This window comes from Bos indicus x Bos taurus, chromosome 19, assembly GCF_003369695.1.
Source record: "Bos indicus x Bos taurus breed Angus x Brahman F1 hybrid chromosome 19, Bos_hybrid_MaternalHap_v2.0, whole genome shotgun sequence".
Lineage (NCBI taxonomy): Eukaryota > Metazoa > Chordata > Mammalia > Artiodactyla > Bovidae > Bos > Bos indicus x Bos taurus.
In genome coordinates, this window is record NC_040094.1 from 26,275,370 (window position 1) to 26,287,811 (window position 12,442).

At 47.6% G+C, this 12,442-nt stretch overlaps 3 protein-coding genes across 4 annotated transcripts in view; 2 read left to right on the top strand and 1 right to left on the bottom strand.

The window, feature by feature from the left end:
* The first annotated feature begins 19 nt into the window (after window positions 1-19).
* Window positions 20-7,053, top strand: MED31 (mediator complex subunit 31). The gene is made up of 4 exons (XM_027517271.1): window positions 20-134; window positions 990-1,067; window positions 1,535-1,631; window positions 5,304-7,053. Exons 1-4 carry the CDS (start codon window positions 107-109, stop codon window positions 5,494-5,496), a joined length of 396 nt encoding a protein of 131 aa, XP_027373072.1. The 5' UTR covers window positions 20-106; the 3' UTR covers window positions 5,497-7,053.
* TXNDC17 (thioredoxin domain containing 17) lies at window positions 6,914-9,167 on the bottom strand. The gene is made up of 4 exons (XM_027517276.1): window positions 8,952-9,167; window positions 8,271-8,352; window positions 7,786-7,861; window positions 6,914-7,153 (listed from the first exon to the last, which is right to left on the bottom strand). The coding sequence occupies exons 1-4, from the start codon at window positions 9,094-9,096 to the stop codon at window positions 7,085-7,087; spliced, it is 372 nt and encodes a 123-aa protein (XP_027373077.1). The 5' UTR covers window positions 9,097-9,167; the 3' UTR covers window positions 6,914-7,084.
* Window positions 9,168-9,262: 95 nt separating this feature from the next.
* The window catches only part of KIAA0753 (KIAA0753 ortholog), a 58,156-nt gene continuing 54,976 nt past the window's right edge, over window positions 9,263-12,442 (top strand). Inside the window, exon 1 of one of the 2 annotated variants that reach the window (XM_027517267.1) lies at window positions 9,263-9,551. The gene's annotated coding sequence lies outside the window, so the exon portion shown is untranslated. Of the gene's footprint in view, window positions 9,552-9,736; window positions 10,205-12,442 lie in introns of those variants that run through there. The other variant, XM_027517269.1, reaches the window with a different exon arrangement.

The window sequence follows — 12,442 nt, forward strand, 5'->3', positions numbered from 1 at the left end:
CCACACCGCCCCGCGGCAGGAAGGGAACGCCGCGACTTCCGGACCTTCCCCGTTTCTCCGATCCTGGCTGTGTGGGGTTGTTGGGGACTTGGAGTGTCTGCTGGTGATGGCCGCGGCCGTCGCTATGGAGACAGGTGAGTAGCGCTCTGAGCCTCGCGTTTTGTCAAATAGAAACTGTCCCGGGCCCAGACACCTGCTTCCCGGGATTTTTTGAGAATCCAGGCCCAACTCCCGGCAGAGGGAGTGATCGGAGCGGGAGGGACCAGGGCTTTTTTAGCGTCTGCAAGGGTGAAGGTAATTTGGCCTTTTCAGAATTTGTTTTGTTGGCCGATCCTTTCTCCCCGTTAGTTATTCAAACACTGGCCCCACCGGCTTCCGGCAAGACTAAAGGAGAGATTTTGGATCATAAACCGCTTCCTCGAGTTGTATTTTTGCATCTCAGATGAGCTTGCCTAAGTTTAAGATATCGTCAGCGAACCCTTGTATTACTGTGCCACTGACGGGTCTCACCTAAGCACGCGTTTCTTGATCTTGCATACTCACCAGGGTCTCTTTCATCTTGCATTCTGAACGTCTCTTGATGGATTTAGCATTTACTTTGTTTTTGCTAAGCTTGATCACTTAACAGCTTGTAACGCATTATCAAACTAAGGCAAGGCACATTGCTGCAGCTTATCCTAGTGATCACTGTGAAGTTCCAACATAGTGGCTCATGAGTGATTAATGTTCTGCTCCATGTATGATCTTGTTTTCTTTGATAATTTAACTTTAGAGAAACCTTTTTTTTTAAAATTAAAATCAGGGCTTTGCTTTCCTTAGACTTCTAAGGAAGGTTTTTCTCCTCCCACACCCAGTTTAGGAAAACCTTTGCACGCTCTTCTTCATGTAACCCAGCATTAGTCAGGTGTCTGTACTGCTGTTTTCTGTCTACAAATCAGTATTATATACAGTGACATTTATTTGGATGATTTTGCTATCTTCTGTCCTAGATGATGCTGGAAATCGACTGCGGTTTCAGTTGGAGTTGGAATTTGTACAGTGTTTAGCCAACCCAAATTACCTTAACTGTAAGTTGTTGAGCACCTCATTGAATTGAGTAGCTAATTGTGATTTCTGATAGAAGAGTCAAAATTCATAGTACTATCGGCCCTTTGTATCCTTGGATGCAGCCTCAGTTGGTGGAATCTGCCCATCCTGAGGGTGACAACACCATCCCGGCTCTGTGTTGTTTTGTACAAGGGATTGGAGCACCTGTGGATTCTCGTGTCTGCGGGGTCTCTTAGAACCAACTCCCTATGGATTCTGAGGGATGACTTTAGTATCTAGTCTGACACATTCTCAATGGAATGGAATGACTGTTGCCCTTATACTGGTATATATAATTGAGCAAACTGGGACTTCTGTTTTGAATTCAGTGTGTGTTGGTGGTGGGAATGTTATGTAAGTAAATTCTTTACGATTATGTGAGTCACAAATCAGTAGTCCAAGGACTGGTGTGCTCTACAGATGTATTGTTTTTTTTTATGCCTTTCAGTTCTTGCCCAAAGAGGTTACTTCAAAGATAAAGCTTTTGTTAATTATCTTAAGTACTTGCTTTACTGGAAAGAACCAGAATATGCCAAGTATCTAAAGTAAGTTTAATTTTTATAGTCCTAAATGTGTGTGTACTTTCTTATACCCCAAAGCACTGATATTTAATAGACTTCTTACTTTCACGTTGGAAAAAATACCTGTTGAATCTCTGGTCTCCTTTCAGTTGCCTCCATTTTAATATGAGACACACTCATCTCTAACTTAACTGCAGTTATCTAGTTATTGGTATTCCTCCTTTCTCCCTGCCCTGCCAAACAAAGAAGAACCATTTTCTACACAGAAGCCAACTTGGTCTCTTAAAAATAGAAATTACATTCCATTAGAACCCTTTCGTCGCTTCCAATTGCATGCAGAAGAAAATCTAGTCTCTTAGTCCTGTGTGATCTGTCCCTGTCTTCTCTGACCTTATCTTATACCACTCCCTGCATCTCACTGAGTTCTGACCTCAAGGAACCCGCAGTCTATATATGCAATGACAGCCATAGCCTGAAAACGAAAGAACATAGAAAGGGGCACTTACTTGTAAGCAAGGGTTTCTGAAGAAGGTAACCTTACCCAAGTCTTAATAGCTGCTTTCTTATTTTATATATCTTACATAATAAATACATGAATTTATCATTCAGGTTGTGCAATAGATACTCTCGTTTTAAGGCTTACTGAAATGCAAGGAGTATATTATAATCACAAACATTTCTTTTTAATGGTAAAAAATAAGCCTTGAACTCCCACCTCTGCTTTGTCTTAAATAGATAGTCAAAAAGCAGTGTTGACACGTCTAGTCTTTTTTTCCCCCTAAACAAACAAGTTTGAGAGGAGAATGTTTCAGACTTGTACTTTGGCCAAGCCACTTTTCTCTGTCTAATAACAGCTGATTTATGAAGTCCACATCCTCCTTTTGCCTGTGGGACCCTTGCCACCTTACTGGCCCTTTATAAAAGAACCACTTATTCATTTAATAATCCAGAGAAAAGATTGTTTTTTTTACTAGATTGCAACATGTTATATGTATGTATCATAGACTTAGAGACTCAGTGTTGGACACTGAGCCCTAGACACCGTCAGGTTCAATTTTACCCACAACATTGCTGAGATGGTCATCTGTTTACTGGCTGGAGGTTTCCAGTGAACACATACTACTCCATCAGGGGCTGCCAATTCCATTGTTAGCTAGATTCCATAAAGTTCCTCCTTGTATTATCGTGTCCAACTCTTTGCGACCCCAGAGATTGTAGCCTACCGGGCTCCTCTGTCCATGGGATTTTCCAGGCAATAGTACTGGAGTGGATTGCCATTTTCTTCTCCAGGGGATCTTCCCAACCCAGAGCTCGAACCCGGGTCTCCCGCATTGTAGACAGATGCTTTACCGTCTGAGCCACCAGGGAAGTCCTATAACATGATATACCTCTATATAACTTTAACTCATGTTCTGAGTTTTGTCCCTGAATTAATCCAGAACCAATCTATGCCTTCTTGAAGAATAACCATTCAGATATTTAAATTTAAGAGAGGCTGCAAATTAACCCCCATTTCATTTCTGCACAAGGTTTTTGTTTACTAGTTGCCAACATTTAAAGATTGGAGAGTTTCATATTTTGATTCAGATTTCTAGCTTCTCTTTAAAATTCTGGAAGATATGGTAACCCCAGGTATTTGTTCTCCCAGGTCAGTCATTGGCTAGAGCAGAGGAGCAGCTACCTCTTCTAGACAATTTCCTCCACAATTTCACTAATAGCCATGACCTGCAGCTGTAATTTATCTCTTACATTCAAAGATTCACAGTGTTGATTTGCTGGGAGCTTTATGTCAGCTAAAATCCTTCAGTTCTCATTTTCATCAGTGATGTTAGTTGAGTTCTCCATTTATTTCTAATTTGTTTAAAAAAAAATCTAAATGCAAACTTTGCTTTTGTATGTCCTCTATTTCATCTTGTTGGTTGATGCTATAATTGTAGCCTATTAAAATATTTATAGTCCCTTATTTTGAGCATGGTCTTCTCCAAGTCTTATAAATGACCACTGTATGTCTTAAGTTCCAGTTATTGAGAAGTAGCATTTGTTACTTGAAGACAGTCCTCTTGGGTATCACATTAATTTATTTTACGGAGGAAGAAACTAATCCTTAAGAAGGGTTAAGTACCCTATTCAAGGACACCCAGCTGGAGAATGGGCAGAGCTGGTTTCAAACCTAGGTCTTTGTTGATAGAACATCCTCATGAGAAGGAAATAGCTAGAGTAGGTGTGAGTAGGGCTTTCCAGGCTTAGCTGCTGAGAATTACAACCAACTATGTATCTCTGGAGTATAGGAAGCAAATGTTCAATAAAGAAACATGGCCTTGGGCCCTGCTGTGGTCCTCAGACCAGCAGCATTGAATGCAGAGCTCAGGCTCCACCCCAGACTTTTGATGACCTGGTTCAGCTGGTGGCTGCTAGTTTTCTCTGTATCAAGTTACTTGTTTTTCGCTTTGTATTTAATACCTATCTTGTGAGGCAATGCTTTGAGACTATGTAAGTATCGTGTTTCATATTTCAGTCTTTTACCTAACTTTGGCAATCTATGGAAAATACTTGCTTGAAAGCTTTTTCTGTGGTGATTTTCTAATTCCATAATTCTTTATTCATTTTGTTTGTTGAAATTCAGTTGTAAGGACAGAATATTTCCTTGTTCCTGATTTATTCATTTTATAAAGTTACATCAGTATGGACTCCTGGATTCTTTATCTTGTGGGTTATAATTATGTATCTTCTTGAACTAGTGATCCCAGATATAGCCAATGGGAGCCCCTTCAAATTGGCTCCTGTGTACTTTCAACAAATCCGTATATTTTTTGAGCATTTTTCTTTCTGCCACTATGTAATAGTCCAGGCTCATCTTGTACTTTCCTGTGTTAGCCGTAGCATTAGCCATGTCTCCAACCAACCCTGGATAATACTATTTAAAACCCATGATCTGGGTACCCGGTGTGCTCATTGGTCCTGGAGTGTCGTTGATTCAAGGCTTTCTCAACACATAAAGCTAGAAATGTGTCTGTGTGTATCTATTTCTATATCTGTGTGTGTGTGTGTATAAAGCCATGAGTTCATCCTGATGTTTTCAATTCCAACTTAATAACAGGATTCATTCTAGCCTTCCCCCTTCCTTATCTGAAACTACTTTTCTGAGAGCCAGAAGTTTGGCTTTCTGTTTATAGTGTACTTGCTCAACGTCAGAGTATATGTACATAATTTCAGAATTGTTATATCCCTGTGGAAAACAGGAATACAGTATCTGTGCATAGTTTTTTCTGAAGTTGACTCACTTTTAAAAGCTGTCTTCTTACCATAGTTTATGGAAAACCAATAAGTATTAAACACATAATTATGAAAATAAAGTGTTCCTGTTCCTTACCTTGGAAATCACCAGAAGAGAATAGTGTGATTTGCCCCCAGATGTTGACCAGTTATTGTGTTACCAGTTGACAGTTACACTGTTTACCAGTTACTGTGTGGTCTTAGGTAAATTATTTAATTTTTCTAAGCTTACATTTTCTCACATTTGAAAATTGTGCTGACTTTTGATGATTAGCTTTTCTGTATAAGCAGGAAAAAAAAATGTATCACCAAAGTATACCAAGTTAATGTTACAGAAATGATAGACTGCAAAAGCATGTTTAAGTGAGTTAACTAGAGCGTGGTATTACGACGTCAATCATTAACTTATAAACTTGACCCCAGGTACCCTCAGTGTTTACACATGTTAGAGCTGCTCCAGTACGAGCACTTCCGCAAGGAGCTGGTGAACGCTCAGTGTGCGAAGTTTATTGACGAGCAGCAGATTCTGCACTGGCAGCACTATTCCCGGAAGCGGATGCGCCTTCAGCAAGCCCTGGCGGAGCAGCAACAGCAGAATAACGCCTCGGGAAAGTAAAAAGCTGGGTCCCCACCAGGCTCCTAAGACATGTATATATTGCTTTTGTACAGTGAAGACAAAAAACAAGACTGTTCCTACGTACCTTTATTATGGTAGCAGCCAGAACTGTTAGTGTGCTTATTTAATTGAACTCTTATTGTTACTAGATTATTTGTTAAACCAGAATTGTTTTACTTTGATTTCTCTGTGGATTTGTAAGCTTTTATTAGTATTTAACACAGAAATGTCTGAAGAACAGAAATGTTAGGTGCTACAGACCTATTTAAGGCAGTGGGGCATGAGGTAAGGGGAGGGCCACCAAGCCAAACCCTGCTCCTCATGTACAGTGGGGCCTGGGACAGGTCTGTCTCCTGGAGCCTTGCGGTCCCTCACATCAGCTACCCGACCCGTCCTCTGCCGAGTGATAGTCAGTGACCTCTTGACATCAGACACTAGGAACTGCATTAAGGTTCTTAAATTCTACAGGCTGGAGACATACCTGTGTCACGGGTTGCTTTGCAGGAGAGCTTTAAGGAAGAATCATTGGTATGTCACTGACCTAGTAACGGCAGGGAGAAAACTGGTAGTTAACTACTAATTGGACTCTTGACCTTGGACTAGAACAAAAGTGAGGAGCCTCAGATACTTGTACTCATTTGAGAAAGCTGACATTTATTTGGCAGATACCACAAACCCAGGCCCTAGGCTTAGCTGCATTCTCATTTTATCCTCAGAATGATCCATGTTCATAAAGGAGGAAACTGAGGTTTAGACAGGTTAAATAACTTGCCTAGGGTTACAGTTAGTCATAATCAGTGAGACTGACTCACAGACTGGAGTCCTTCCCACCACTAGGTTATACAGTCTCTGATCTCTCGGCCACCCACCTCATCCCAGTGAAGCACATCCAGAGAGCTGTAACAACACTGCCAGCATTAGGCAGAGGCTGGAGTAGATGGCGCTGGACTTTCCTTCAGTGGTTAGGTTAAGTTCTACACTGTAAAGCCAAAGGTGTTTTAGGAATGATGATTCTTTGTAAATTCATGGAATTTAAGGTAAAAGATCCTAACTCAAATTGGAAGCTGTCTACTGGACTATTAGGGTCTTTTAGGTATTTGTCATCTCCACTAATACCTTTGTGCTACTACTGCCACTCCTAAAGACTTACTTTATCTACGGTAGCTTAAAAGTACCCTTGTTGTTGTTTAGTTACTAAGTTGTGTCCGGCTCTTTGCGACCCCATGGACTGTAGCCTGCCAGGCTCCTCTGTCCATGGAATTTTCCAGGCAGGAATACTGGAGTGGGTTGCCATTTCCTCCTCCAGTGGATCTTCCCATCCCAGGGATAGAACCCATAACATCCCCTGCATTGCAGGCAGATTCTTTACCGCTAAGCCAATGGAGAAGCCCCAAAATACCCTTATATTAAAGCAAACTTGAGGGTTCATGAGCATTTTAATAGTGCTCTATTGTTTAGATATATACTGATTTCTTTTACATCATCCTTTATTAATTTACTTTTTGTTAACATGAATTCAAAGTAGGCATACAGTTTCTTTTATAGTAGAGCAAATCAGGAAATAGACATAATTTGCCATCAGCAAATCTTAATCTTCAGAAAACAACATCTCCACAAGGTTGGCCTGAAGACACTCAGATTCTACCAGTTTTTGAGGCTGTAAGAGAAGAACAGTCATATCTTAACCCACGGTTACAAAAATGTTATTAGGAAGGGAATGAGTTGTTACGCTTTGAATGACACAAGTCTTGGAACAGAGAAATTAGGCCATACAGAAACTATCAACTAGTTGTAACAAGTTTTATGAAATAGTTAAGATATTTACCTTAAGGTGAATCATTAAAATACTTGGTTCCGTGGACTAAAACAGGAGAGAGCAAGCCCAATTTCACCCCTTCCCCTTAACTCTAATTGAGAATCCCAGGGCCATGACTAGAGGAGGTGCCCTTTCATTTCCTCCAGGATTATGAATTAAGTTGAAAACAACTATTGATGCCACTGTTTTAAGGAATTATATGTGAATCAGCCTTCTTCAGCAGTGGTTACAGAATTTTAAAATAAGAGTGGCTTTTAAAAGGCACGAAAAAACCCCAGTATTTGCATTATTAATATGTTATTGGGATTGGCCATAGGGATGAACGGCCAAGTTGTCTGTTTTGAATGCATTGCAGAGAGCAGTATGATGTTTGGGATGAAATGTCAAAATCTTTTCAAATTTGAATCCAGAACAAGTGAAGAGTGTTGATAGGGTGAATTGTATCTCCAAAACAGTTAAAGAAGGATACTCACTGTTCCATACTTAAGTAGTGTAGGCACTGCAGTTAATTTCAGGTTTTTCCTGAAGTCATTATTTGGATCTTTCCAACTATTTCAAAAAGAGAAAATGATCATGAAAAAGATTTACTTGGTATCTTAAAGTCAGCTGGATATTTGATACATTCCCACTTTTAGCCTTTAGTAATCATTTTTGTTGTAAACATTTAAAAAACCTTGAGGTCTATGACCTATTCTCCTGTGCAAAATTTCATTTAAGTGAATATATACTAAGATATAAAATAAATGTAAAGGCAATTAAGTTCTGAACTAACATCAGGCCAAATTATTGAATTGCCCTTACCTAATACAAATGGCTGAACATTCAAAAATATCTTTTACTTGCTTGACTTATCCATGACTGAACCTTAGAACTCAGAAGCTGAATCACAAAGGCCCTTCTCACCTGTATGCAAAAGTCTAGTGCGTGTCTGAGAAATAGAGTACCCATTGCCACTTACTAAGGTTTTTCTCCTACTTGGCAGTAGATGAACACACATCCTTCACCAACATGCTTCAGCCCCTCTCGTACGACTGGTTCAGCTTTTTAAAAAGTTGATAAAAATGAAAATAATTACACACCAACTCTACAATCAGGCGCTGACAATCGGCGTCCCTCTCCCCTTCAGTCTTGGTAAGTACTTAGACTACCGTGCAGTTAACTGAGGTTAACACAAGTTAGGTGGATTTGAGAAATCAGAACTCCTTTAAGGGTAAGGTCCGACTCTCAGTCCTGATTTGTCCCCAGGCCACAGGTCCGACTCTCAGTCCTGATTTGTCCCCAGGCCACAGCGCCCAGCACAATCAAAGACATAAATCTTTGCTGAATTACGGAGAAGAGACCATCTCACGTGTCTTGCAAGACACTAGTCATACCAGGGAAGTGAAAAGTTCTAAAAGACTAGATTCCAAGATTACCTGGATCGAATGATTAGAAGAGCACTTTTGGTGGGGCAGGAAGGTCTTAATATATTGAGAGTCGGAACAGGGCAGGAAAAGGCAAGAGGAAAGCTCAAATCGCCCTGCGGGAGTCCAGGAGCAAGACTCCCTCCGCTTCCTCTCCACCCGGCTATCTGGCTATAACCTCGGCCTTCCAGCCACTTCCTCTGGGCAGCTAGCTGCCTCCCGAATCCTGGCCTCACCCTGCACGCAGTCGGGGCACCAGCTTTTCCCTTCGGCGTCCTTAGAACCAGAAAAGTAGGCGAAAATGGTCTTGTCACTGTGCTGCTCCACCACCTGCATGAACTCCTCGTAGCCGGACACGCTCACCTCTTCGTAGCTGGCCATCGGGAAAGCGTGCCTCGGAACACAAGGGATGTCTCGGGTTCCGCCACTGCGGGGCGGGGCTCTGTGCGGGGTGGGGCGAAGCAGTTTCTGAATGGGCGGGGGTTGGGGTGGGGCCTGGGGGAGCGCGCCCGGCTCTGCGGTGCTATGGGAGCCTCTGAGGGCCAAAACGCCTCCGCACAATCTGTCTGCTCTGGTTTGTCAGGTCTTTCTGCCCCGGTGGTACCCCGCAACCCCGGCGTCTGCCCCAGTCTGGTCCCGGTACCAGCCCCATATGCAGTGGATGCAAAACCTGCCGCGGCGCGGTCCCTGAGCCCCTTGGTGGCTCCGGAGCTTTAATGGCTCCCAAGTTGCGCTGCGTCTGTTGCCATGGCGACTGGGCCAGCGGCCGGAAGCGGGGCCTAGGCGCGACCCACCCCCTGCCGGCTTCCTGGTAGCCGCGCCGCTCCCCAGGCCAGGTGGGCTCCAGCTAGAGCTGGGGGGATTCTGGGAACCTGCGTTAGGAGTCAGCGATCTGAGGGAGAGGAGACTTTGACCCGGGGCGGATCCTGCCGCTTGTCGGCACTAGTTACCTTTTCTTCTGCCGAGGCGTTAGTTGGGGGCGGGCGTCCGGGACTGGGCGGGAGTAGGGGGCTGGGAGGGAAGAAGGCTTCGAGGGCTAGAGCTGAGTGTGTGAGAACGTGTGTGGAGCCGCCCTCGGAGCTCGTTCTGAGACAGAAAGTGCCCCGGGGCTGCGTTGGGAAGGCGGGAGTCATCCTGGATAGATGAGTGGGGCGGCTGGCCAAGGGGCCTTGCCCGGGCCGAGCGTGCGTGAGCTCCCGGCGGAGAGACCGGGCCTGTGCGTGGGACCCAGCCGGTCCGGACGCGGAGTCCGGCGGCCGTGGGGGAAGAGATGGGGTGCAGGGGTGTTCCGAGGGCGTGGAACTAGGCGCCGGGCGAGGTCTTCCGTGCGGGAGACGCGCTGCGTGAATGCGGACAGGCTGCCGAACCGTCGGCGGCCATGGGGGAGAAGACAAGCAGCGGGAAAAGCCCAGGCCTCGGGGGAAAACGAGGCTGCGGGAACACCTGGCGCTGTAGTCTCGAAGGAGGCTGCACGAGACCGTGGGACCGTGTGGGTAAACGGGGCTGTGGGGGAACCGCAGGTGGTGGGGCCTGTCGGCTCTGTATGGGTGACTGGCACTGGGGAGGAGGAGACGGTTTACAGGAGTCCCCCGGGCTGTGAGAGAAAAGGTCGTCCGGGATCCTTGGGGCATGGGAGCATTCTGGAACTGTGGTTGAAGGTGCAGGCTCTGAGGGCAGCGTCAGGAGGTGGGCAACGAAGCAGAGTCGAGCTCCATCCTGTGCCCGCAGGAGAGGGCCCGATTGAAAGGGGGGTTCCTGGCCGGGCTTCGTGGGTAGAGACCAGCCGTGAAGGTCTCACCGGACCCTGGGTGAAAGGACAGGCGGGGGCAGCCCCCCGGGGCCGGGGACTATCCATCCCTCCGGGCCCAGGGGCAGGCTGTGAGAGGGCCATGGGCTGCTGTGGGCAGGGCCAGGCTGTAAGGATGCCATCTGTGGCTATGCCTGGAACTCTGGAGGCAAGTTCCGGGATTGCCCCACACCTGCCTGGGAGGGGACAAGCTGTGGGGGTCCCTGGGCCCTTGGAGGGGATTGGCTATGGGGTTGCCCCCAGCTCTTCAGTAAAAGGACTGACTGTGGGGGTGCCCGGGGTCACGGGGTGGCCTGAGGCTGTGGAGGTACCCAGAGCTGTGGCGGGAGAGCTCTGCTGGGGGGGGGCTCCAGATCCTTGGGGGAGACAGCGAGCAGCACAGGTGCCTGGGGCTCTGGCACAGGGGGTGATCTGTGGGCATACCACAGGCTTTTGGGGGAGAGGGCAGACCGCAGTTGTGCACAGAACAGCCCAAGGGGACACCCCCTCTGTGGATGCCCCAGCCGTGTGGCGGAGGAGACGAGCTGTGGGGGAGACGGGCACCAGACAGCCTGTAGAGGTGCCTTGTGCGATTGAAGAGGGAGTGAGATGTGGGGGTGACCCGTGCTACAGGGAAAGGGGACAGGCCGGGTGGGCAGAGACAGGCTCTGGGGGCAACTCAGGGTCCTGGGAAGCTGCCCAGACTGCAGGCTGGGCAATGTGTGGTCCCGAGGAGCAGGAGGCAGGCCCTGGCAGTGTTCCAGGCCACTGGGGTATAGGACAGGCTACAGGGGTACCTTGGGCTCCCGGGACAGAGACAGGGTGTGGGTGTGTCCTGGGCCTGTGGGGAACACAGCAGCCATTGGGGGTGTCCCAGGCGGTGGGATTATCGGGGACCAGAGGAGTGCAGACCAGTTGCTGCTGCGTCCCGGGCCTGTGGGCTAGACAGCAGGCTCTGGGGGTGCCTCTGGCTGAGGCAGTGCCGGCCGTGGTCAGAGAGGAGACCTATGGTGGGAACGTCTTGGGTCTCCTGGAAAGGAGGCAGGCCCTAGGGGAGCAGGAGGCTGTAGTGCCCGCCGCTGTAGGGGGTCCTGGGTCTGTGTGTCAGGAGACTGGCTGTGGGGACTCTTCCTGTCTCTGCCTAAGGAGACAGGCTGTAGGGCTGTCTGAGCTCGTGAGGGTGCCAGAGACAGCTGGGGTGTCCAGCTACAGGTGTGCCCTAGCTCCATGTGAGCTAAGTTCTGGGAGTGAAGCTGCCAGGGTGCCCGCCGCTGTGTGGGTGTCTGACTCTGTGGGTCAGGAAGACAGCTTCAGGGAGGACTGGAACCTGCGGGCAGGGGTTCATCCTGCCAGGAGACCCACGGCTTCAGGGGTACCCATGGCTCCCCAGGAGCTGTGGTTGGCGGGGGAGGATGCTGGCTTGTGGGGAAGGAGACAGAGTGCCAGGGTGCCCGTGGCTGCTGAGGTGCCCCGGGCTCCTGGGGTGTGTGGTTCCCTGGGGGTGGAGACTGGCTCTGGAGATTTCTCGCACTTGCCGGGGAGGAGACAGACAGCAGGAGTTTCTCTGACTGCAGGGGTGTTTGCAGATGCTGGAGTGCCCGTGGCTCTCAGGGCGCCTCGGCCTGTGCAGGAGTTGGCTGGTTCTGGAGGCGTCTCAGGCTTGTGCAGGGAGAGAGAGACAGTGTGGGGACCTATGGATGCCGTGGATCCCACCAGAATGGGGATGCCCACCACTGCCAGAGTGCCTGGGCCCATGAGTGAAGAGATGGGGCCTAGGGGCATTTCAGGCTTGGTGAGAGGGAGACAGTCTGGGGGAGCATGTGTGGCCATGGGGCTGCACACAGCCATGGGGATGCCAGGGCCTGTGGGGGAGGAGATGCTCTCTGGGCATTTCTCGAGCTTATCAGGAAGCAGACAGACTGCTGAGGTGCCGATGGCGGC

Coding starts and splice junctions, on each gene's coding strand:
- MED31 (XM_027517271.1), top strand. CDS start 107: ATGGCCGCGGCCGTCGCTATGGAGACAG. Junction 135..989: donor GGCCGTCGCTATGGAGACAG/GTGAGTAGCGCT, acceptor CTTCTGTCCTAG/ATGATGCTGGAAATCGACTG. Junction 1,068..1,534: donor CAACCCAAATTACCTTAACT/GTAAGTTGTTGA, acceptor TATGCCTTTCAG/TTCTTGCCCAAAGAGGTTAC.
- TXNDC17 (XM_027517276.1), bottom strand. CDS start 9,096: ATGGCCAGCTACGAAGAGGTGAGCGTGTCCGGCTACGAGGAGTTCATG. Junction 8,353..8,951: donor GTGCCCCGACTGCGTGCAGG/GTGAGGCCAGGA, acceptor CTTTTTAAAAAG/CTGAACCAGTCGTACGAGAG. Junction 7,154..7,785: donor CACTACTTAAGTATGGAACA/GTGAGTATCCTT, acceptor CTTCTCTTACAG/CCTCAAAAACTGGTAGAATC.